Here is a 27,536-nt window from a genome sequence, read left to right on the forward strand (position 1 = left end):
TCCATATCTACCTGATGGAAGGCAACATTATCCCCCTCTACAGATGGTGCTGGATTCTAATGGCTTGTCGTCAGAGCTGCACAGCAGGTAAACATGCTCACTGGCCCACATGTATCAATATCCTTGATCAATATAACGGTCTTGCTTAAGATATGAATTGTCTCTTAATAGCATACCTGATCCAGAAAGTCCCCACAAAATACTAGTCCTAAATAAAGCAGTTATGTCATAGGTGACCTAGTAAGTATTTCAACAGCTGCAACAATTAATGTTTGATGAAAGTATTTGTGTTTTGTCTACTGATGCTGACGACGCAAAATCCATTCTGCAATGACGGCTTGTCGGTGGCGCAATAGACGTTATATCGACATCTACCTGGATCTGTCTGTGTCAGTGAACAGTGCCAGCATTGATCTCTTACTTAAATATTGACACACAGGCACACAAATCAATTATTGCCTTGATATCGTAGCATGAAAGAAAGACAAGGATTATGATTAAATATTCATTCATTAGACAGTTTGCTGGCGATATCCCCCTGGAATAGCGATATCAACAAGACAGTACTCACCTTAATTCAACATTGTCTTGTAACTAAATGTATGGTTTCATGTGTACAAACAAATCTAAATGTGACTGGCATGGTGCTTAAGTCTTGCATTGTGAACATGTCCAACAGTTCTTCTCTATCTTTGTCTCATACTACTTGTAGACAACTATCAACATAATATACAACTTTTAGACAATTATCAAAATCGTATACTACGTGTAGATAACTTTGAAGATCTTTCACGACTTACATACAATTTTCTACGACTTATACTACTTGTATCAAAATCTAAATACTCCTTTTAGATCGTTGTGTTGTATTACTAGCAGAATACTATCAATATACTACTTTCTGACAACTATTTATGACATATTTCACTTGAAGTCAACTATCACTGTCTCTTTCAGTGTTTTAAAAGAAGTTGAAGATTCCTGAGGCATCAATGGATCAGAGTAGGGATGAGGGACATACTGCATCTCAGATATTTTAAATAACATTTAAACTCACACTGGACTTCCTACAGTCATGCATAAATGATGCTTTAAACAATATTTCAATTGTATCATTAAGTGTGTCATTAAGTGTCTATGCTAAAGGAAAGACTGAAAGTGGAAGAGCTGTCATGGGTTTGCTTGCTAAATATTATATTGATTAAAATGTTGAACAAACAACAGCTTAACACTCTGTATGCATGAATAATTACAGGCATTATTTAACACAACATACCACAACAATAGAGACAATATGAACTAGTCCCAACCACAATACAATAGTGATGTGTGCTGCAAAACCATGAAAACTAGTTCATGAAAAACCAAGGATCTCTCACTACCAGCCAGCAGTGTCAGTAAACTAGTTCATGAAAAACCAAGGATCTCTCACTACCAGCCAGCACTGTCAGTAAACTAGTTCATGAAACACCAAGGATCTCTCACTACCAGCCAGCAGTGTCAGTAAACTAGTTCATGAAAAACCAAGGATCTCTCACTACCAGCCAGCAGTGTCAGTAAACTAGTTCATGAAAAACCAAGGATCTCTCACTACCAGCCAGCAGTGTCAGTAAACTAGTTCATGAAAAACCAAGGATCTCTCACTACCAGCCAGCACTGTCTCTAAACTAGTTCATGAAACACCAAGGATCTCTCACTACCAGCCAGCAGTGTCAGTAAACTAGTTCATGAAAAACCAAGGATCTCTCACTACCAGCCAGCAGTGTCAGTAAACTAGTTCATGAAAAACCAAGGATCTCTCACTACCAGCCAGCAGTGTCAGTAAACTAGTTCATGAAAAACCAAGGATCTCTCACTACCAGCCAGCAGTGTCAGTACTGATAAAAGACATTGAAGCTGAAATGTACAAACTATGACAGATTTCTCTCCATCATGCTCCCCATATTTCCATGAAGATGTAAGATAATCTACAACACAGAACCATCATTCCACAGACAATGGACTGAAAGTCAAGTCTGTTAACACATACATGGAGATATGATCAACCAAATTCATTCCTTTATCAAGAGAAATCGTTTGCTTGATTTCAACAAAATTCTAATCAGGAGTTCAAAATCAGTGAGATAGTAACAGTAAGTATTTACAAAAGATGACCACATCCTGCCTGACCAGAGACATGCATCACAAACACATGCAAAGGCACACCAAGTGTTCAGACAACCAGTCATCACAATTACTTCACTCCCCGAATCAACCTTCCCCACTGCCAACTACCACTGTAAACATACTCCTGTCTTTCAGGGCAGATCAACAAGTAGGCATATTCACCATTTCTTTATTTGAATATTTAAATCCCACTCTTCATTTTTTACATAATTAAAAAGAAAAATCAGAGGCGTTTCACTAAAACATGATATGAAATATTCATATATCGCAGATGCATTCATAAAGTTGTTTGTTTTTCTTCCGCTGTTCTGATAGTCATCAATCGGTCTGACATGCAAGGACATAAGTCCACCACAGCTTGCCCAGGTACAGATGGGTAAACATATGGGCTTGTACAATACTCCTGTGCAAATACTGCTTTCATACTTCTCATCAAGGCTGAGGAAAAACTTCATGATTCAGCATAAAAAGAGGACAGATGGATTGGTGACCTGGTTTTATCAAAGTTTGGAGATTCAATACAAGCAATGTTTAACTTTCACAGAAATGCTTTCATAATTTCATTGTTGAACCAGCCCCAAATTTACTAAAATATACTTAAAAAATACTTATTTGGTAATAACATTCCTGAACATTTCTACAACATTAGGACAATAACCAAGCGTGTTACTGATGAGTATGTGAGTCGGTTGTGCCACTTTGACCAGGAGTTCAGTTATAGCAGCTCTCTGTGGGAGGAGGTCTGAAGCTGGTATGGTGCTGTCGTACCAAGAAACACAAATGGGTGACCAGGGATTCAAACCTACGATCCCATAGTATTTGGTGTGTCAAGGGACACAACTCTGAACAACAACTACAGTGAACTAGGAGACTGGGCCACCCGTGCCCCCCACATGACTGATGGACTCTGTGATTGGCAGCACTCTTGGTTTACAACCTGACATGATGGATGTGGATAATCAGCCCACCGCAAACCACAAGCAACTCAACTGAGTGACATTCCTCACTCAAGATTTACACCAAACCTTCCCATCATCTTTGACTCCAGTAACCAACCCTTCTCCCCCTTCACCCCCAACAACACAAGCCTTGTACACCTCCACCCAACACACATACACCTCCCCCATCGTACACAACACAAGCCTTGCACACCTCCACCCAACACACATACACCTCCCCCATCGTACACAACACAAGCCTTGCACACCTCCACCCAACACACATACACCTCCCCCATCGTACCATGTTGGTTGAGCTAAAGCACCTTCTATTGGTCTGCCCTAGCCTGTACTGCTGAAGCTCACATCACAAGCTGTCAATCTTGCACTTGCAGAGGTCACAGCATAGTGTGTCGACAGTTTCTCGTGTAATTTATGGCAGAAAAAACTCATTCTGGATATGCCCCCTCTACTTTTATGTTCATTTCTGCTGAAAAAATTGCTAACATGCTTGGAAAGAAATCCAGCCACAGAAATGATTTACTTCCAAAGAACACTTCCACGTAGTTCTTTCAGTGTTAGCTCATGCTGCATCTTAAATAAACAATATCTCAATTTGATATTCAGATAATTTAAATTCCCATTTTCCAGCTGTTTTTCTTTTATTAAAATGGAAAACATGAAATTATCAATTTCTTTTCTTACAGTGTGTTTCACACATAAAAAGTGCAAAACACACATAACAAAATCTATAACCTAAAGGAAGCTAGACTCCCCTAATTAAGTCATTTTCTTTGGCAAAGAGAAAGTTGAAGGATGTTGTTAGGAAGACTGTACTAGTCTGACAGGTCAAATGAGGTCAACCACAGATCAAATGCTTTGTAAACGTTTGATGGAAAGTATCTTATAACCATTAGGTAGAAAAGGTCAGTTTGACTTGAAATTAGAAAGCTAGACTCATTAGATTGTTTTCTTGCACATTTACCATTTTATCGAAAGTCGTGACGACAGATATCTATGTCAGATATTAGAAAACCTCTTTTTCTTTAAGGGAAAACAGAAAGCAATAGATATAACATCAACATGTTGAACATGAAATGGTTTATAAACGCAACAATAAAACCTTGCCTGAAAGGTCACACAAACTAGTGCCATATCATAATCATCAGAATATGATTGAGTGGGTAATTGGGCGTTCAGCACTGCAAACAATATCACAGCTAATGCACTGTCTGGACACCCACTGATAAGGTGCTGACAAACCAACAATCATAGTCTGGGTTTGAACCCATGAATCCACAGAAGCATGTGTTTCAGATAGCCACACCATTTCACAATGTTGAAAGCACTACCAATGAAGCAATCACTGTCAATGTAGCAAGCACTGTCAATGTAGCAAGCACTGTCAATGTAGCAAGCACTGTCAATGTAGCAATCACTGACAATGTAGCAAGCTCTGCAAACATATCAAGCACTAGCAATGTAGCAATCACAGTCAATCTAGCAAGCACTGACAATGTAGCAATCACTTTCAATGTAGCAAGTACTACCAATGTAGCAAGCATTGACAATGTAGCAAGCTATACCAACATAGCAAGCACTGACAATGTAGCAAGCTCTACCAACATAGCAAGCACTGTCAGTGTAGCAAACACTATCAACATAGCAAGCACTGACAATGTAGCAAGCACTGACAATGTAGCAAGCACTATCAATATAGCAAGCACTTACAGTGTAGCACTGTCAATGTAGCAAACACTGTCAATGTAGCAAGCACTGACAATGTAGCAAGCACTGACAATGTAGCAAGCACTGTCAACATAGCAAGCACTGACAATGTAGCAAGCACTGACAATGTAGCAAGCACTGACAATGTAGCAAGCACTGACAATGTAGCAAGCACTGTCAATGTAGCAAGCACTGACAATGTAGCAAGCAATGTAGCAAGCACTGACAATGTAGCAAGCACTGACAATGTAGCAAGCAGTAGCAAGCACTGACAATGTAGCAAGCACTGACAATGTAGCAAGAACTGATAAACATTTTACTCAGTCACCAACTTTAAGATATTTTTAGAATAGAAACCTGTCTATAAGTAGGCAATGGAGAGGAGCCAAAAGAATACAGTCAATTAAAGAAAACTAGACTTCCCAAATGTTTAACAATTCTTGTTTTAGGGATTGCAAGAGAAACTATTTCCCTTATTTGGTCATCTGAGTATGTTTCCTTCAATACAAGTTACATTTCTTCAACCTGAACTTACTTCCTCCTTCTCAAGCCGAGGAAAATGGCCACTCTATAGAGTTCCACCTTGATGACTGTTGAATTTCAGTTAATGTTACCACGGTGATAATGTGTAAAGTCAAATTTTCTTTTTGTCTATACTATTTGTACCAGTCCCATATGTACAATAAAAATGTTCTCATCTTACTCCTTGTATAAGCCCCACATATCTCCACCTGCAAGTTACTATAAGGACACCTGCAGCAGGCCTGCCACTAAATGTACACTGACACAACCAGACCCACGCATCAAGGAACATTAAAAAGCACTATATCTATAACCGCACCGCATCGCTCAATGAAAATAAACAGAAATAACAAAAATATTTGAACATTCTTGGTGACTACTAGCAAACTGTCATGGATGACTGAAATCATACAAGGACTGTTGACTGCTGTTGAAAGACTTGTACCAGGTGAACTTGCAGTCACTGACAAACCCTGGCCTGACACAGTGTCCAGATCTCCTCAGCTGAGACAGCAGATCTAACCATGCATTGTTTTTCCATTGAGCTCATAATGGAAATTGTCTACACTGGTCCTGCAGGTTTGTTCAAAAGTATGTCACATGCAGAACAAAATCAATTACCATATTAAACTAAAAAAAGGACTTTTTTTCTAAAGATGTATTGGGGTATTTTGGGCAGACTGCTTGGTTAAATTGGTCATGAAAGTTTTACTTCCAACAAAATCAACTCATCTGGTTTGGCAATGAGTTAAACGGTAACTAAACTAAACCAATCATATATATTAATATGTTGTTAGGAGTTGATATGACTTAGATCCAGTCTTCATACAAGACAGATGTTTATTGTTGCCAATAGCATATGTACTTCAGTTTCATCAAATGTTCTGACAAAGCAGGCAAAGCACAAGAATGTGTGACAAAAGAGGCTGTTTAACTCAGGAATTCAACATTATCTGAATTAAGTTTTTTTTGTGGTGGCAGAGCATATCTCAAAACTGTAGAAAATATATGTTTTATGATACATCAAACTTTTGAACTGGTCCCAATTTGTCTTGAAAAGTAATTCTAATGACCCAATTCTAATGTCCCAACACTTATCTATTTCCCTCAATAATGTTTCCGTCATTATGTCATGTTTCAAATCATATTCTTGTGAACACAATAGTAAGGAAACAATAGTTTTATATTCATCCACTTTTCCAGTTGCTGGTTCGTAAATACAGGAAATACGGTACCACTACTCACGCTCCAACAAGTTATCAACAAAGATGTGGTTTTGGTGAGGACTGTAAAATGCCAACCTGTGATGTTACTGAAAGGCTCTCTATGTACAAAGTAAACACTTAAGTGGGTTAGATATAGGGACAGGAATTTTAAGGTGATAGACTTGTGTTTTTCTATAATAGTCCTGTGCACTATTCTGGAGAATACTACAGTCTGGTCTGTACTACCGGGCTGTGATGGTTACATACAAGACTAAGTCACATATCAGCATGAGAGTGCAAGGTCATTCTTTCCACAACCATCTAGGATCCCTGTATTCTCCAACAATGTGACACACAAAAAGAATCCCATTTTATCAAACAGAATTTCCACAGATTTTAAAATTCCCTGTATAGTTTCAACAGATACCAGTTATTTTTTGCAAGCCATTCTTATTTCAAAGATTTTTCCATTAAGCCGAATGAATGATGAAATAGATGACAATACGAAACAAGCCAGCTGGCCATAGTTTTGTTATTGTGTCTGTAATAAATCAATAAAGCAAAGAATAGACAAAGATGGTTAAATAAACAAATGATAGATAAGGGCATAATAATACCCTCAGGAACAACACAAAATATTTCAAAAGACGATTTTTTTAAAGCAGAAAATACGTAAACTGTCACACTTATAACACTCGGTAATAACTCTTCCACCCCCAGACAAACACGGAGCTGAAAATCATCGTGATCCACTGAGCAGGACATACGATCATGTCCCAAAGTTTGTAACTTTCAGAATGGGGCTTAAACACATAGCTTCGGGTCAAAGAAACATATTGAGACCCAAGCCGGGTACAAACCGTTGACCTGGCAATCTGCGCGCAATGGCTGAGCCACAACAATACCAAGGGAGCATTCGAAGCTGGATACGAACATAATACTGTAATGTTGTGACAAAAAACATACGAGTGTAACAGGGAATCTGTTACAACTTGGGCAGACCTGGCTCACAGAGTCACTTGGTGCTTAGCTGGCCATTCTTCCTACAATGAAAATATTCAACAGATTTCTATAAAAAACGTGGGCTGGGGGCACGACTAGGCCAGGTCAGCTGAGGGCTTGGCTCCCCAGCATAGAGTTATTTGGAACATCTACACAACTAGTTGTCAAAAGTGACAGATTGCTTTCTGGAAACAAGGAAAATGTGATTATTAACATATAGGCAGTACAAATGTGTGACAGTTTACACAGCAAGGACTGGGTACAAATAGATTTCATGCCTGAATGAAAAACCTGTTTGACATGGATGAAAATATATTAATTTTAACTCTTCAAAAAGCCAGCAATTTGTATTCATTCACATGTTACAAGCTACTTCAAACTGTTCAACAATAATTTTCTAAAATTAATGACAAATTAGTTATAGATTGTTACATAACAATTCTTAGTTCCTAAGTCTTACTCATTTTCAGTAGGACCATAAGATTCTCTATGCAAAATGCAAAACTTGACCCTGCCTTTGATTTCATCATCAAAATTTTCCACTCTGCTTATTCACACTTTAATAAGCTGAACCTTCTTCTCACCAATACTAAGTTCGCTCATTTTCAAGACTAAATTTCCAAACAAACAGAAATTGTTTGAAGGCCCTACTCTGCTATTACTGGCTGACAACACACAAGCTTTTAACTCCCTGCCAGAACTTTCCATCACCTGTAATTCAGCTACTGAATATTTTCATTAATGATGTAATAAAAAGGCTAAACTCATAATGGAAAATACTTGGTTTCAAATGAAAACTCTTATAAAGACCAGATACGGATTTGTCCCGAAGACTGAATTGAATTTTTTTTAGCAAGTAATGAAACACTTGTAAATGTTTTAAATCCGTGCAATGTCGGTACAACTTCAAAATCTTTACAATAAAATTTTACTCAAAGGCTGAGAAGCATTATTGCCGTGAGAGAAAAAATCATTATCTAATTCATTCGTTCTTTTAAATACCAGGTTAAGAGGTGAACAAGAATGCTAGTGGATAAAACACATTACAGAGACTTTACTGGTTGTTTCAAAGACGTAGCTCTTACTGTATTCAACATCGAGTTTGCATAACACCAAATTAAGGCTTCATAAATACACTATTTCGCTTTGAAAGAGGGAGATTTCTTCACAGTCTCCTAGTCAAAACTATGAGCAAACAGTGGATAGGAGTCAGACAATGGCATATCTAAGTAGCAAGGACCAATGTGTGACCACGAGCAAGTTCACGGAGTGCAGACCTTTCACAGCCCCACACTGATTGTCCCCCAACCGTTCCGTATTGCGACGACCCTCACGCGTAGAATACATTTAACCTGAGTTTCTATATCACAACTGAAGGTGCCCAAACATTTATTCAGTGCAGGAGAAATCCCTACGACAGTTAAGACAACCTTATAGTCTTTTATCACAATGAGAGAGGGGTCTACAATCTTAACGATGTAACTCCAGCCCAGGAGTTCGTGGTTTCTAAGGCGACACAAAATTGCTTGAACCACACACAGGACAGTAAGGCAGGGGCTATTACCATTGTTCAATTCATACCAGTCACCCGCCAAAACATTCACACACGATGAATGCTGATGTTCCCTTGTTGTGTAGAACTTATCAAAAAGGAACTTTTATCCTTCTCAGACGTAATTTCTCCAGACTCGGACACCGATCTCACGAAAAAACAACAACCTTGAATGATGCCTGAAATAATGACATATTTATGTCAGTGTCTGGCATTGGTCTGTTATTTTCGGTGATCAAATAATTTCTGTTTTAGAAGATTCACTTTGAACTTTTTAAACAGACATTTTCTTTTGTGAATTTATTAAAGTCTAATTAAATACTTCACAAATGATTTGTCTAACCAAGTAATTATTCTGTTTAAGTTTCCATAAACCTCCCCCAAAATTAGGCCACACCCACTAATGGAAAACTATTTCCTGATTGGCTCAGAATAGAATAAACAGGCATGTGTTGAATTATTGGCCTATTGTCTCTGTTTTCTATTGGTGTCTACAGCGTTGGTGTGTTACGATTAAATAGGCAGCAAGTGATCTTGATGACATATTTATTGATATGAAATGACTTTAATATGTTTTTGGATTTATGGAAGTAAACAACGGTGTGCCTAATCTGCATACATACAGATTTACACAGTACCTGCACTGGTTTTAATACCTAACACAATACAATAAATACAATAAAAGTCTTTATATATTTACATAATGAAAACACACTGCTAAATCAGACAGACTAAAATATTTAATGTTGAAAATATGAATAATGATCACTGTCTTTTCAGAAAACAGCAGTATGTGCAACTTTCCCCAAACATCCACTGGGCTGAGAGAAGACACCGACATTGTCAGCAGTGTAACAACAGGTGACAGGTATTACCAGTAACCACTACAAACTCTTGCCCAAACTCGGGAGCAAATGCAGAGCTAAGCCTCCACACTTGTGGTCAAAGAGCAGACAACTCTATCCTAAACAACAGCAGTTTCCTCCCTTTTGAAAACGATAGCACACTCACAGTACTTATATTTTTTATTAACACACCAAATACACAGTATTTAAACAAATTTAACTTCATTGAACTTATTTTATCAGAGATAATCTCACAATTCTCATAAATAATTTGTAAAACTGTAAAATTTGCAAATGTTGCTTGTTACAACCAGATGTTTGAGTTTTTGGTTATTTGGAAAACTGAACTAAATTACAAATCCAGTGATTATCTTTTTGTATCTGTGATATTTGCCAGGTGTTGTACTTCCTCTGGATTAGGCTTGGCATTTATAGGTAAGAGTGTAGGTAAAAGGCTGAGAAGGTTTATAAAACACATGTGCGTTCACTTGTTGGCTCAAGCAACAACATCCATATGGTTCAATCTCACACGTTAGACAAGATGGCCAGGATGAGGAACTACAGAAGATTGTGAGATTTCCCGCTAACATTTTGGAAAGGTTGCCCGGGAGTTTGGAATGCAATAATAGCAGGCGGAAATTAAAAGGGCACTCGTAACCATATCAGTCTTCAATTACTAAGAAAATATCTTAAATGGTTATCTAATATGTGCTACATCGTGATGGAGGATTTTCATCTTTAACTTCTGATTAGCGAAGCCGGGATTTCAAATTTGTTTAAAACATATCCGCTGGTGTTAATCTCCACTGTTTACTTTGCTACTGGAATCATGATGGCAGAACTTCAGATAAATTTCTATCTGATTCAAGATATTGATGTGATTGAAAATCCTGTTTCTGAACACATGGATAAAGATGAGATCAAATGCGAATTTTTTAATATTTACATATAAGCAAATCATTTGAGCAAATGAAATGTGGTCTAATGTCCCTTATGACAAAGTCATACTGCTCATTTTGCCATAAATGTTCCAAAAGTCTGTGACATTTACTTACAATGTCCTTCAACATCACTTCAAGGGCATAACACAATCATTCAGATAATAGGTCACAGTATCAACTAAACAATCAGTTACTGACTTATGGAATATGACTTATATATACTTATCTACATAATAATTATATGCAGACCACACACACACACACACACACACACACACACACACACACACACACACACACACACACACACACACACCAATACATTGATGTCTCCATCAGTGGCCAGAATTATAACAAAATAATATTATATAATAAATTCTAGTGTTTTGATGTTTGATCGGCCATCATCACTATCTGCTTCTCTGATATTACTTCCTGCAGTGACTACTTTGACCAGTGACATTCAAGAACAATAACTCCCCAGGAAAACTCGGTAATGATCGACTAAAGACTGTTGTCAGAGATTTAACGAGTGGAACATGGTTTTGCACTTGCAGCACCCCTTCATACAAGATGAAAACAGATGGAATAAATATGTCTTAAAAGAGGCATAAAAGAGATCAGTTGTGATTATTTGCAACTTGACATTGTATCTTTTTATTCAGTCAGTTTGAAAGTTCCACTGTCACAGTTTCCAGGGCCAAGTGCAAATACATTCATATGTCCCTCCCCCCCTACCAAACAGAATTCCATAAACCAATTAAAAACATCTATGCAAACTTATTTCACAAAAAAGGAAGAAATCATTCTCTCCTGCCAAACTGATTTTGGGGTGAAAAATCTGTAAACCAAATGAGGAAGGCTTAAACAGAGTACAAACAAAATCAACAAAGAGCATAGTAATCAAATTACAGTATTTTTAGCATAAACCGTCTCATTTGGTGCAGCAGATAATGACTTTCCTGAAACATTACTTGTCCCATTCCAAATGTCACAACAAATTAAATTAAATTACATTAAATTATCTAACAAAATGAAATAACATTTCAGTGTCAACATAATGCATAACAGATGGACTATGGTAGGACTAAGCAAGACAAAATATTTTACTTTCTCACGGCCTATCTCTAACATGCCATTTATCCAGCGAGGCCTGTTCCTAGTGCGATGTCATTACTTGCTGAAACCCAGAAAGCTTCCCTCCAGACAGAACCAGTGTTTCATTTCGGACAACGACAGGTTTATCGTCAATCACCATCAGCAAACTTGAAACGAGTGATGTAAAATGAATTAAATTCCTAAATTCACATGATTAAATTCACAAATGACAGAGTAATTCCTGATAAAAATCCAATTTTATAAATTTCCAACTGGCAGATGAATTGAGGTTGGTAATATTTTTAGCAACATGGCAAGCGCTCGCATCTCTCAAAGTCAGTCCTTGTGATAAACAGATGTACACCGAGCTCCCTCCCCACAATTAATCCTTTCACAATGAATGCTGGAGCTTTTACACCCAAACATGGAACATTCCCAAACAGAAAGCAAATACATTTATGTCAGTTTCATTTCAAACTCCAGCTTTTCACTGTATAAGCGGCAATGGAAAATTGCTGAACAATTCCTGCCCCAGCCATTATACCAGATACCACAATACTGCTTATCAAAGAGTACATCACCTGGTTATAATCCCTAACTTAATACATCTTTTGTATAGAGTGACAACATCTTAGCCTTACTTATAGCCAGAAGATATATACCCACAATGATATATAGCGGTTGTTTTGAGAGCTAACCTTCTGATGAGACATAAAATCACTAACATATCTCCTTATCAGGCTAATCAGAGTTGCCTCCCTTAACTGATAGCTTGCCCTGGGTCTCGGTGACTCCTGCTGATCTCTGTGAACAAAGCTGCTGTGTAAAAGTCACCCATTTCAGTTCAAAAATCCAATTGAAGAAATGTCATAATGTAAGTATCATAAAGTACAGATAATATTTCCAAAAGGACTGACCAAATTATGAGAGTACTGACAATTTGAAACAGATGTTCTAAATTATGAGATATGAAAAGGTTAAAAGAAGCATAGCCACATAAATTTTAATAATTTTTTGGAAATAACAACATCAAACTGTCTCCCTAAACAAGTTTACAATGTAAAATGACATTAATGCTCTTAATATGAAATGTCACATATATGCTGTGTTGAAATGAAATGAAATATGAAATCTCAGCCAAAAAGAAACAAAATGGAATTAGGTTGTTATTTTATAGGAAAAGATAGAAACTTCATTTGAAGTTTGTAAACTTCTGCCATTAATCACTGCTCTGTGTGTGTGTCTCTGTGTGTGTGAAGAGAGACAGAAAGAGAGAGAGAGAGAGAGAGAGAGAGAGAGAGAGAGAAAGAGACAGAAACAAAAAGAGAGACAGAAAGAAAGAGAAAGAGAGTGTGTGTCTGAGAGAGTGTGTGAGAGAGTGTCTCTCACTTTCTCCATGTGTCTGTGTGTGAAAGAGACAGAAAGAGAGAGAGAGAGAGTGTGTGTGTTTGTCATTATGACTGCCATGCATCTTGTCTTCATCCGAACCCTTCAACAATAATTTATTTGATCTTATCAAATCTTACCTTAAATAATACATACAAAGGGGCACATTGTCACAGTCAACATGCATACCACATTCCTTTTGCACCAGGTACATTTTTCAATCAATTTGGACATGATCTGAACATGAAACTTGAATGACAAATTCTTTATTGTCTGTAATGAAGTTTCAGAGCTACCTCTTGCGCCTTCATCGGGTGAATACAGAGCAAGCAGGTTCAGCTGATATCTATACATGCCATAGAATGACAATTCAGAAATTGATGTTGTTCTCAAAGTTTACTGCGCATGTAGAATCCACCCAGTATATCTCATTTGTAATGTTATCTTCATATAATCACTTCCCAAAATTCCTGACAAGACTCTGCCTTTCCACGTCTGAAGAACAAAAGTGGCACCAGTGTTAATGAGGAGTTGCTCAACTGTTCCAACATGTAGAGCTACATCTCATCATAAACTAGATATCCACAATCTTGAAATTCCTGCAATCTGGGGTAAATGATGTTGATATGTGGGATACGAAAACTAGCAGTTGGGCTAATTATGCTCACTGCAATATCTGTCAAAGTAGGCACATCACTGCAGGAGGCTGTGGGATATCATTAGTGACTCGATTTTACTTACATGGACGCACCTGGGGGATTAGTTTGGGTTCAGTCATGTCACGGCAGAATAACATGAGACACTGCTAGACTGAGTGAGTGAGTGAGTGAGTGAGTGAGAATGCCACAGTAAGCAATAATCTAGCTACAAGATGGCAGTCTGGACCATACAATCCAATGATTGATATCATGAGCAGCCATCTGTGGAGTTAGATATGAGGCCATGCATCAACCAGGTCAGTGGGTCTCACCATCCAATGCTGTTAGCATCCTTTTATGACAAGCATGGGTTGCTGAAGTCCAATTCTAACCCGGATCTTCATGGGAACCAAACGTAGGCTGCTGGAGACCAATGCTAACCCGGATCTTCATGGGAACAGAACGTAGGCTGCTGGAGACCAATGCTAACCCAGATCTTCATGGGAACAGAACGTAGGCTGCTGGAGACCAATGCTAACACAGATCTTCATGAGAACCAAACGTAGGCTGCTGGAGACCAATGCTAACCCGGATCTTCATGAGAACCAAACGTAGGTTGCTGGAGACCAATGCTAACCTGGATCTTCATGAGAACCAAACGTAGGCTGCTGGAGACCAATGCTAACCCGGATCTTCATGAGAACCAAACGTAGGTTGCTGGAGACCAATGCTAACCCGGATCTTCATGGGAACAGAGCGTAGGCTGCTGGAGACCAATGCTAACCCAGATCTTCATGAGAACCAAACGTAGGCTGCTGGAGACCAATGCTAACCCAGATCTTCATGAGAACCAAACGTAGGTTGCTTGAGACCAATGCAAACCCGAATCTTCACAGGAACCAATTGCAGGCTGCTGAAGACCATTACTAACCCAGATCTTCATGGGAACCAAGCGTAGGCTGCTGGAGACCAATGCTATCCTGGATCTTCATGAGAAAAACAAGGCTGCTGAAGACCAATTCTAACCCAGATCTTCCTGGGAAACAAGAATGAGTTGATGAAGACCAATGCTAGCCCAGATCTCCATGGGGCATGTGAGAGAGTGAAGTCATTGCCAGCACAAAGAGTGAGTGGAAGTAAAGGAGTGAGAGAGTGAATGGAGGTTTAACGTTGAGGAGCGACTCTCACACAGAGCATGTACAGTGAGCCAGCCGGGCTGTTGAGAGAAGCTGCATGTCAGGGGCCCACTAGGCTGGGTGACAGAGAGGGATCTAGAAGATTTCATATGAAGCATACTTTATATTTTAATGCTGTAATTACCTCTTTTAGCTATACATATTGCTTCCCCATAAAAATAAAAAGTACAAATTTTAAGCATTATTACACAATTCAATGTTCAAAATATGTACACCTTCACAAATGTGAAAGATTGAAAACCAGTGGAGCATGAACCAGACCCTTTGCCATAAGGAGCCTGGACCTTTAACAATTGTTATGAGTTTTACATAGCCAAGGTTCAAGTATTGAGCTCATTTAGTTCTCAAACAAGGCAGCTGTCATTGTTCCTTCAGAAAATTTCTTTTCACGATTGGTGTTGTTCCAATATTTGCAAACATTTCAATGGACATGGCTTGTACGTACAAAATATTAATTTTCATCGTCAAGAAGTTTTGAAGAAAGGGCTTTTCATTTCCAAGCTGAAAAAGCATATTCTACCATGCCATAATGTTTATGAACAAGTAATAAAAGTCCCACGTTCAGAAGCGGGATTATACGGCGACACAAACCTCATGGAGAATTAATCATGAGGCAGACATGCATCACTAAAGAAACATATTTAATGTGGCTTGTTGCTAGCAGGTTTTTGTCAAATTTTCAACTCAAGGCATTGAAAGTTATTACAAGGATTAAGAAATAAATGAGAGAAAAGTTCAGGCTATTATATAATGGGGAACACCCCCTCTTGAGATAGGATCGCAGAGACTTTAACTTCCAATTAAAGAGCCTATAAGAAGTATCTTGTAGAACTATGACAGAGGACTAACGTGAACTCTCATAATGATTATGGCTGTTTACGAATCATTCTTGTGGATGTAAATCTTACGAAAATAACATAGCTGAAATTCATGTTGAAATATTTTTAGATAAGCTTGCACATTCAAAACATAGTATAATATACAGGAATATACTATCGACACTACTTTGTCAAGCAGTCAGCTATCTTTAGAGTACATATTGAACTTCCTGCTGAGTGAGTCAATGAGTGAGTGATATTAGGTGACCTCACTACAACACTGCTGAAGCCAGTGTGACAGTTAAAGTGCTGACAGACAAGGTATATACTTGAGTTATGAGTCTGGAATTTGAAATCATCTGGCTCCAGGCATTGCTAAGGGAGGCAACTCTGTACAGTGATTAGACCACTGCAGCCAGTGCCGATATGAGGTTTAGGGCCCCGTTCCTCAAAGAGAGGTTATCGTAACTCCCATACTTTAACATAGACTTAAGACAGTCATAGCGCTACGATCGCTTAGAGGAACTATGATCGCTTAGAGGAACTATGATCGCTTAGAGGAACTATGATCGCTTAGAGGAACTATGATCGCTAGAGGAACGGGACCTAGATCAGTTACAACAGCCTCCCAGTTCCTGGTAGGAATGCATCACATCAATCAACAGGTGAAAGTTGCACTCATAGGTTACCGGCAACAATATTTTCCTATCCTGAGAAATAATACACAGAGCAGACCTGTGTCACGCTGACACCATGCTGGCTTCTCAAATGCACATCTTATGTAACAACTCATCTGAAAGCCATTCATCATTGAAATTAATTATTTAGTTTTACATGTGCATACTGTAAGTATCTGTAAATGTTTACAAAGAAAAGTTTCATTGCATAATGTAAATGTTTTACATAACAAACACACCTGCACGTTTCCATACCTGTATACATACCTGAATACCTGTACCTACATGCCTGAATACCTGTACCTACATGCCTGAATACCTGTACCTACATACCTGAATACCTGTACCTACATACCTGTACCTACATACCTGAATACCTGTACATACATACCTGAATACCTGTACCTACATACCTGAATACCTGTACCTACATACCTGAATACCTGTACATACATACCTGAATACCTGTACATACATACCTGAATACCTGTACCTACATACCTGAATACCTGTACCTACATACCTGAATACCTGTACATACATACCTGAATACCTGTACATACATACCTGAATACCTGTACCTACATACCTGTACATTCATAGCTACAGACCTCTACACAGTATAGAAAAAAGATGAGTGAGTGAGTGAGTGAGTATGGTTATAAGGCACATTTAGCAATATTCCAGCAATATCACAGCGGGGTACCCCAGAAATGGACTTCACACAGTTAAACAGATGACAATTTGTAGGAATATCATGTGCATACTGCAAGTATCTGTAAATGTTTACAAAGTTATATTTAAGAAAATATTCATTGCATGATGTAAATGTTTTACATAACAAACACACTACTTAAACAAGCACTACTGTCATGTCTGTAAACTATGATTTGTTAACCTGGACATTTGTGAACTCTGCCAATTTCAAAAGGGAAAGGTACTACCTGGATTGTTGGTGTAGACTATTCCCCATAAGTCAAAAGCACAAATATAAAATAATAGTCAAGGCACAGTCAGCACATGGCTGAAGCAGTAACAGGATGCTACTTTACCCCCTTAACAACAGTGAGTGAGTGAGTGAGTCAGTCAGTCAGTCAGATGGTCATCATGACCTGTAGAAGTGGAACAGTGCTCACACTATAGACCTCTGGTTTCTGTGGACCAGGCTTGATCTGTTCAGAGCCCACAGTAATCAAACCCTTACAATGTTGGCTTCATAGTATAAAAAAAAAATCCACTGATCATTAAAACGTCATCCTAAATCATCTACTGGATATTTCATCAATAGAATTGGAAAATTAGATAAAATCGGATACCATCCATTTTCTACAACGTTCAATGATTGCAGAGAACTGCATTCTTTAATATTTGGTACTGCAGGTCAACACGTCCATGTCTCTGGCTTAGAAAAGAGGACAACTTGTCTTGAATATTAAAAATATATCACAACGCCAACTTGGAAACTTAACATTAGTACATTTGGTTGTTATCATGCCCCCAAACACTGAGCGCCTCTCTGCACTTGTGAACATGTTGAGAAACTCTGCCATAAATCACACATATCAATGTATTCTGTAATATCTCCTGAAAGATTGGTATGCTGTTCAGCCCAAGCTTCAAATAACAACACCATCACATTTAAAAGCAATGTGGTATTTATGAGGCTGGATATGTTCGTCATATCATAATTATCTAGTAAAAACAACATACAGTTTGCCTTGGCCATAATGAGCAGATTTAATGAAAAGCCAGCTGCTGTGTAAATGTGTTTGAGGCAGTCCACATGACGTTTGGTAGGTGCTCACAGATACTGAGATGGAATGTTCATGATTCTAAGAGATCACTGTACTTGGGTCGTAGTGTTCATATATTCCTGGCTCGGCTGAAAGAGCCAACTCATCTCATAATGGTTCTGAAATCAAGGCCACATGTTTTACATATTGTTGAATACCCAATATTTTTCATCATGAAGAAAGGTGTATTTTTTAAATTAGAAAATCCTCTTGATTGGATAATTCTTAATAAAACAAAGACAAAAGAATGAATTATAGACAATGGGTACGCCAGTGGTTTAGTGCCTACTTTTTTGGTGGATGGAAGCCAAACATTACAGGATCTGTGTATGAAATCCATGATGTATTTCACTGACCATGTCTGCTTCTCGAAGATGGTTGAAACAGATGAACATGAATATTTAACATGTCAAAACATCATTAGCTGAATTTTGTGATTGCTACTCACATAATCAGTTGTTTAATTATCAGCAATATTCCAGCAATATCACGGCAGTGCTACTCTCACTGAACTCATACACAGTTTCAAACCTCACTCTGATTTGTGTGAGTGAGTGAGCATTTGAGTTGTCATGTGGGAAGTACATCATATATCATGGCATATTTCAAAAACACAGAATGACAAATCAAAGTGACACATGTCTCAGAGGTTTACTTTGTTAGTGAAATCTGTGAGCCACAGTATGGTACAGATAAACGTTAAAACAATTTGGTGAACCAAATTTGGAACACTAAGTGAGACTTTTGAATAGGCAAAGATATAGAATTACCTGAAAAATTCCAAACCAGTCGTGATTTCTTCAGATTCAGGACAGAATTGATTTTCTGAGCTCCTTTCTAATAAACTTTAACAGACACGGTATGTGTAATCTGGTTACAATCAAACAAACCCGAAGCTGGTGCTAGATTTAACATGTGCATTACAGTACATGAGTCAACATGGATTTTGTGTACCAACATTTCCTGTATTTAATATAGAGGATCAAACCCTGTAACTATTGTAACTACTTTACCTACTGTGCTACTCTATTGCTCCAGAATGGAACGGTCTCTTGCAACATAATTAAAATGATCTATATTACTGCAAATCTCAGTCCAAGTATATTTCAGGGTCAGAGGACAATACTGGGTCAGGGTCAGGGTCAGGGTTAGGGTTAGTGTCAAGGTCAAGGTCAGGGTTATCGTTAGGTCAGGGTCAGCATTAGGGTTAGTGTCAAGGTCAAGGTCAGGGCTAGCATTAGGGTTAGGGTCAGGGTCAGCATTAGGGTTAGGGTTAGGGTTAGGTAGTGCATGCAATTGAATATATTTCTTACATAAGAATAGTTGAATAACAAAACAAATTACATACACCCCTTTACTCTTCACACAATCCACCATTCAACCATGTCCTTCAGTGACACTGTAAATGGTTATACACTGGATACAGGGCACTCACTATTTCTGACAAGGAATATGTTTGACATTAACCCCGATAATGTCACATTTCTATTGATAAATCGCACGTTAATCATCACAGAGACATCAGCTTCCCCCTAAATCAAATAAATATCACTGATGTATACACACAAAATCTTTACACCCCATAAAACATTTTCCCTTAACACATCTCGGTACTCTTGGAATTGGTCCGATTTTCTAATATACCAAACTGTAGTTACACCATATCACACCGTAATACCACTAGCAATGTAATTATTTGACATTACAGTCTCAATTTGATCACAAGCTTTATAATGTCACAACTATAAATAACTAACTTAAACAATCCCGGTGTTTTGCATACTCTGTCAACTTGCTTGTGGAAAACACTGTCAGTCAACGCTAGGTATGGTAACACAGCGAGCTTGGGGTCCTGGGGCACTGAATATAGGTCTCTTTATGTGGAGAGTGAGTGAGTTTGGTTTATGCTGCTTTTAGCAATATTCCAGCAAAATCACGGCGGGGGACACCAGAAATGGGCTTCACACATTGTACCCATGTGGGGAATCGAACCCGGGTCCTTGGTGTGACAAGTGAAAACTTTAACCACAAGGTGGAGAACCAGACAAGTGCTACAATGGTTGACACATAGAGACATTCTGCGATAACCTAATTGCTGTTTGAGCTAAAGTTTTCTATTTTCTTCCTTCCATACGTGTGACATTCTACTGAAGCAAGGATGTTATACGGCTGGAATATTGCTAAAGGTCGAGGAGCACTGTACTACCCACACAGTGAGTGTGTTGAAAAAACTACTTAATGTGTCTGATGGTTTGTAAGAAAATTTCCGAACAGGTCAAATATGATAAGAATTTGATCATGTCTCGTGTTTTTGTATTGATCCTTCATGATCCTACAACTGATGTAAACTTACTTATCAAGCATCCATAAATGCTCCCTTAACTTGAACCTTGTCTACAGTTAATCCTGGCCTCACAAGAGGAGGTCAGGCAGAAACTAGTGAAATACTGTACGTTTGATTTCCTCAACCAATCCCATAAGTCATACCGGGGAATATTGACATTTATACAAAGCTATGTACACAATCCACTTAGCCACACTTTGGTAGATAAGTAAAGTGTTACGCACCAATATAACAACTCAGAATGAACACCAGAATGTTTGGGCATCTCAAGAGACATAATCCCACAAATGTCCCCTCTCTTGATAGATAGTAAGATAGATCAATTGTGTTCCTTTACCGTTGTTAAGTGGGTACTTTATAATAATATTCTCCATACTCACTCCTTCTGCTGAATTCATTCTATACAAAGTGTGGGGAAATTTATTATTATCGTTATTGAATCAATTTAACGGCGTAGCCCTTCTCGGCCTACAAGTGCGCTTGGTCATAGATAACTCTTCGGAATGGAGGATAAATTGTACCAACGTGGGCTGAGATGGCTCTAAAATCTATATCCCTTGACGGAATGATGCTGCATGTTGGCCTAGTGACCATTAACATTTCACGAAAATGGCTTCAATCTTTGCACCTCCAACGGAAAGAGAGGTGTCCGTGAAATGAAGTTTCAGTGTGGAAGCGTTTGCCACCAATTCCCCGTCCTCCTCAACATGCCAAATCTCAGCTGGAGAAAAGGTAATTCCGCCAGTCGTCTTTATCAAATTGAGTGAAATAGACAATCATAGAAGTCAATTAAATACAACTGAATGCAGCAGTAAAGAGCAAACAGCTGACCCTGTTTTCTGAGATGTATTTTCCACACTTAAGTCAAAGCAATATACCAAGCAGAAAGTGTAAAAACATTGTAGTAAAACAATTGACTTGAGATTAGTACTGCAACAGTTATCCCCCCTGTAAGTCAATTGTTGATCACATGATACCTTGTAACAGAAATTACCTCTTTCTTACCCAATAAAACATAAAATCCAATTGCTATAATCTGGTTTTTGGAAGATCAATTTCCAAACAGAAAAAGACCCAATCAGTTTTTCAAAGAAGTATTCATCTTGCCAGCATGGTGTTAGATGACAATCGACATAAAACTGAACTTGTACATGAAAAACTAACAAAACAAATCAAACAACATAACAACATCAATACCAGTTAAAGACCAAACACATCAAACACTCTTAACCTGCCCAAGACATTTCATGTGTTTTTCTCTGACGATTGCAGACATATCCTTTACATCAAACAGTAAATGTCAACTTGCAAAAGCATAAAACATGTCAGACTGACATTTGACAAATGACATAATTATCAAGGGTAAAATGAACCTTACAACTTTTTCCACATCATTTCTATACACACTTCCCATTAAAGATGAACTGAATACAGTCAAGTATATCATATCATACTACAATGAGGCACACAAGAAATGAGCTTCAAAGGTCAAGTGAATAAATACAAATATCTGAAACCAGGTTATAACGGCTCCAAGAACTTGCCAAGTGATTGCCAGGCTATCATTACTGATAGTTGTCATCAACAACACTCCCTCTAACCTACCCAATCTATTACAGTATTAAATAAATGACAGAGAGTGCACCCTTTCCCCTGAATATCACTAAATAAAATAGTGAAAACCAGTTTTAGAGCCAGGTTTATCTAAAGATCAATTCTGTCACCTTTTAGCGGTAATTGCAATATGTTTTCATTTAGTGTTATTTCAGATGGTGATAGTCAGAGTAACATATTTATTACGATCATCTCGGATAGTGTCTGTTTCCCCTGTCACCAAAATAACCATGTATCCTGGCATAAATGCTATTGGTAATAAAACTGCTTCACAGTCTACTGACAACTATCTCCCTAAATCTAAGCAGACACATTCTAGCAAAGCAGCAACACATTTCTGCTATTAACGAGAGATTAGGATAGTGAAAACATGTCATAAAAATGTCAACAACTTCACTCTGCCTTACAATTCTTAACAAGCATCTGTATCGTTTTTACATTAAACTTGATTTCATCCTAATTGTTCATGGCTCGAGAACTAGCAGCTATAAAAAATGCAGTAGCAGGCATCATCACATCTATAATATGGAAATTATCGTAGCAAAGCATCAATCTTTTATTCACACAAGACTTCAAAATCAGTGGGTCCTTGATAAGCTGAGACTTGCCGCAAGAACCAAGTCGCTTTACGATAAAAAAAGAGAATAATCACAAAGTATTGCCTCTGAATCATTATATCATGTAATTGGCGCCATGCTACGCTAAGACTGTGATTAAGATAATTAATTGATAATACCAAGAAACAGTTCCGTTCCAATTCGCAAATACCTCATAAGTGTCAAATTTCAAACTGATGCTTCAGACAGGAAATAACTGTTCAGTAATTGAGAAATATTTAAACAAATAAACATGTCTTGCATGAAAAGATTATACAACCTCAAAAAAACTCAGACCAGGTTTAAAAGAAGAATTTGTTTTAACACCACTAAAAATATACCATGCATCAGCAAAGTGTAGAATTTCTCATCTGCAGATGGATTTATCAGCTTCCGAGATTACGACATAGCAACTACAGAATTAACACAATTTGTCTCGCAGAGCTGTTGTGAAAGCAATGCGAACATATGAAATCTGAATTTACTGACCCACAAGTACTACTGATAATCTTTACCATTCTGAGTACAATTTACACATCTTTAATATGTCACTCTTTACTGAAAAGAAACCATGCTGATGGTCTTCAAAACGTCCATATTTCAATACACTGGCAGAAAAATTTGACTTGAACGTTTTGTAGACTTAATTCTAACTTTGTCCTAATTTGCTACCTAGCTCTGTGCTTAAATAGACTTTCATAATTTTTGTTTTCTTGATATATATCCAATTTCTGTGAACAGCTTAGGTCACATACCCAATAATCTCTATAAAAAACAACCACAAAGTAGATCACATTCTAAACATTGTGAATAACTAAGGAATTGTGAATTAAATGAATTCAGAAAAATATGACGCTTGAAAGCTGTCTACTATCTTCTTAAACCACTGTGACAATGTACTATTCCTTCTATCCCGAAATATGAAGACTTTTAGAATTAGATTTACTCTGACAGCATCAATTTATAAGCATCTCGGAAGGATATAATCACAAAATGACAACTTTTATTTGTTTAAAATGAAACATAAATATTCTGATACACAAACCACTTATATGTCTTACATCTCGCACATCAGACAGAAGTGTTGACGTTTTGATACTTACATTGAGTATCCAGATATATCATGAAAGTCACAAGGAATGGACATTTCTACATCTCAGTAAACTTTTCATAAGCAGCCTCAGACAATGTTCTATTGTCTTCAACCTCAAAGAAGTTTATGACTTTCATTCTGTCAAAATCAACAGGCTTTTCTTGGCGCTTCTACAAATATCTACTAGCATGCATTGTCCCAGCTGTACGACATGTTATTCTTTGAGAGGAGAAACTGTTATAGCGTATGGCCGTAGATTTATGACTGGGGCTGCGAGAATGATGACACAGTCCTACATAACGTTCTCGCAGTATATAATTAACTCTACTAACACCGTGGGTTATTGGGAATAGCTGTTACCGGTGCCTCACAAGCATGGATTATAGAGCCCCCAGGACATGTGGTTAATTACCTACAGGACAAGGGGCCTAATCCCTGTCAGGGACTCTCTGATACCACACGACAACCACAGTAGCCCAGTAAACAATTAGTGACAACCTACCTTGTGTGAGGGGGTCGGGACGGGTAGCCAGGAAACCCTCCGATGTTCCCATACTGGTAAGCATGTATAATGCTCCACATTTTCCCCCCTTACTGGCAGAAGAGTCCTTCTCTACACCTCTCCTCCTTTGTGAAGACTTACTGCGTCCGTATGAATGAGTTTTTTCACCAGCCACCACTCTCGTATTTCTGGAGAGGTGATGTGTGCCACTACAAGATCACTGAAGCAGCACGGGCTGCTGTGGGAGGGGGAACAATAGGGGGGGCAGCGAGAGACAACTGGAATCCCTCGCTCCTTGGTTCATCCACAGTGGAATGGATTGGTCCAGGCCATGACATCCCTTCATTCACTATAGTGCAGCACCTCCACAGGCAGGCGGCAATCCAGATCCATCAGTACAACTCAAAACACTCACAATCGCTCAAATAATGGACATAGGCCTCCGATCAAGATGGGAATGGTGGAGTAGCGAAAACGGATTTTCCTGCCAAGGCAATATTGCTCACTACTACCCAGCAGTATGTAACAGTTTTAATAGAGGACTGGATCACATGGCTCAGGCAGGGCAGGTCAGACATGTTTGATCAATTTCGATCATCGCGGACAGATCGAGACACTGTTAGCCATCGTGGGACCTAGCAATCACATTGGCGTTGTTGTGTTGACTGGTAAAAATAACACAGGGTCCAAATGGGATCTTAGGGGGTGAGGGAGAGAGAGAGGTGTTCCACTCCTGACACCAATTTGACTGCTGGGTTCTGCTTTCATTGAAACAGTATGTAGCAGACCGCGAAAGAAGGAACAGACATAGTTCCTCTCTCAGTATCCACTGGGCTGGCTTGTATCTGACATTCTTCGTTTATGCCGTCAGAATCCCGGAACACATGGTCCCAGCTACAAAACATGGACCACGTGTACCTTTGCTTGTGAATTTGGAAAATGGATCTTATCCTAATTGCAACCACACAAATACTCCCCCCCGAAAAAATATTTATTCTATATGGTGTAGGAATCTAATAGGAGAGAGCTAGAGATGTGGGTGCCACAAAGGGCACTATACACACAGCACTGCAAGCAACAGAGCCGTGGTGCTGAACAGCAGGTATGATGGAATTACATATATTCCTTACTCTAAATGACATTTCTTTGTAATAAAAAAACTCAGGTCGCTGACGAGTCCAGCTGACATGTACATCCTGTTACATAAACAACCTAATGCCAGGCTTTTCTGGACCGGCATTCTTTAGACAAAATAGAACCCCATTTTGCATTTGGCCTTTAAGGAGGCCCATTTCAGCTATGATAACCCAAATTAGCTCAGGAAATATTGTGACATTGTCAGAAAATTAGACATAATAGTTTGGAGTCTGCCCTTTTGTCAAAAGCCCTAAGTTAATGTTCAAAGCTATTAGTAAACCTGCAGCAACTTGGGCTAGATTCATGACCTCCAATAACGGAGAAGCAATTTGGTAAAGAATTGACATTATAATGTACTTAATTTGGTGGGATTAACTAAAAGTCAAAATGGACCAAATTATTTTTTCAATTGTTTAATGAACATGCTGATATTTAGTTTAACCCTTCTGCCTCTGACAAACATATAACTGGACAATCATGAGATACTGGGGTTGAACTAAATTTTATAATTAGGGGTAATTTAATCTCCTGCTGAACCTTGCATATTTGATTCATTATAAGCACCAGCATCACATCTACAACATCCTCCGTTACTTTTAACTAATGTAACTTTGATCTACAGACAAAACAACACAACAATCAGTGGTGAAGTGACCAATGGTGTAACAACAACATGACATTTAACATCTAACGTTTAACAAAATCAACTCATTTTAATGGATTATCAATGGAACCAATTGTCCAATTTAGCAGTTTTGCATCCTTCAAGACGACTTACTCCAGGCCATTAAGGGCCGAAAGCCCTCTGAAGCAGTCACATGCTCCGAGTAATTCTGTAGTCTGCTAGATCAGAGTAATCTGTTTGCATTACTTGTCGTCAAATAGCCTCGATCTCAGTCCGCTCCCCGGACTCGCTGGTCAGTAATTGCTACTTCTGTATGATCCTATTCCCCCGAAAAATTAATCATATCAGGGTAAATTCAATCACTAGCGGAAACTAGAATCAATAACCTGCATTATATGCCTCACTTTGAGTACAGTGCATAGTTTATTTAAGGTGCCGAGCACACAGGCGAAATGACAAAAACTAATTACTGAATTAATTAGAGAATCATGTCAGAGATGAAGTTAGAATGTGAAAATTTTACTTTGAATCTGTAGCTCAAAGACAACGAAAGGTTGACGACAACTGTCCAGTATCAAAATAAAGGCCTTTGTGATTGAAATGTAGGTCTCTGATCATTCACTGAGAGTAGGAGAAATGACGGTTCTTGCAACAGGAAATAGAATGAATTGATGACTGAAATATTAAGCACATTCAACACTCAGAGTATCGTTTTTAAGCTTGACTACCAATCATCTTCTGATAAAAATCATTTTAAAGAGATCTTGTTTTTGTACTTATCTACATTTTCTAAGCACATTTAATAACCATGTCCTATTTTCCACAAGGAAAAGACCTGACAAAAATCATAATCAGGGGAAATCTTGGGTGAGAACTCTGAAATGACCAGCGAATTCAATTACTGAGTTTTACGTTCTTAAAAATATATTCAAGAAAATTCTAACAAAATATAGAATTTTGACTCATCTTAAAAAAGTAATAAATTTGATAACATTTAGAAAAATAATCATACCTTCTGAAACAGTCACCAAATATTCGGCCTCAAACAAAACTCCTTGCCACCCTCCCAAACATTAAATGGCTGTCCCTTATACAATACAATGGAGATTCTCCATGCAGT

General features: G+C 38.2%; 1 protein-coding gene across 10 annotated transcripts in view; it reads right to left on the reverse strand.

Moving 5' to 3' along the window:
• Positions 1-27,536, reverse strand: part of LOC124252825 (nuclear hormone receptor HR96-like) — a 316,210-nt gene that overhangs the window by 45,053 nt on the left and 243,621 nt on the right. Inside the window, exon 1 of one of the 10 annotated variants that reach the window (XM_046686574.1) lies at positions 24,655-24,870. The exons of the other annotated variants lie outside the window; for them this stretch is intronic. Coding sequence (XP_046542530.1) covers positions 24,655-24,734 — 80 coding nt within the window. The 5' untranslated portion in view covers positions 24,735-24,870. Of the gene's footprint in view, positions 1-24,654; positions 24,871-27,536 lie in introns of those variants that run through there. 10 annotated transcript variants of the gene reach the window in all.

Source organism: Haliotis rubra, unplaced genomic scaffold (assembly GCF_003918875.1).
Source record: "Haliotis rubra isolate DU_JTF1 unplaced genomic scaffold, ASM391887v1 Scf114, whole genome shotgun sequence".
Taxonomy (NCBI): domain Eukaryota; kingdom Metazoa; phylum Mollusca; class Gastropoda; order Lepetellida; family Haliotidae; genus Haliotis; species Haliotis rubra.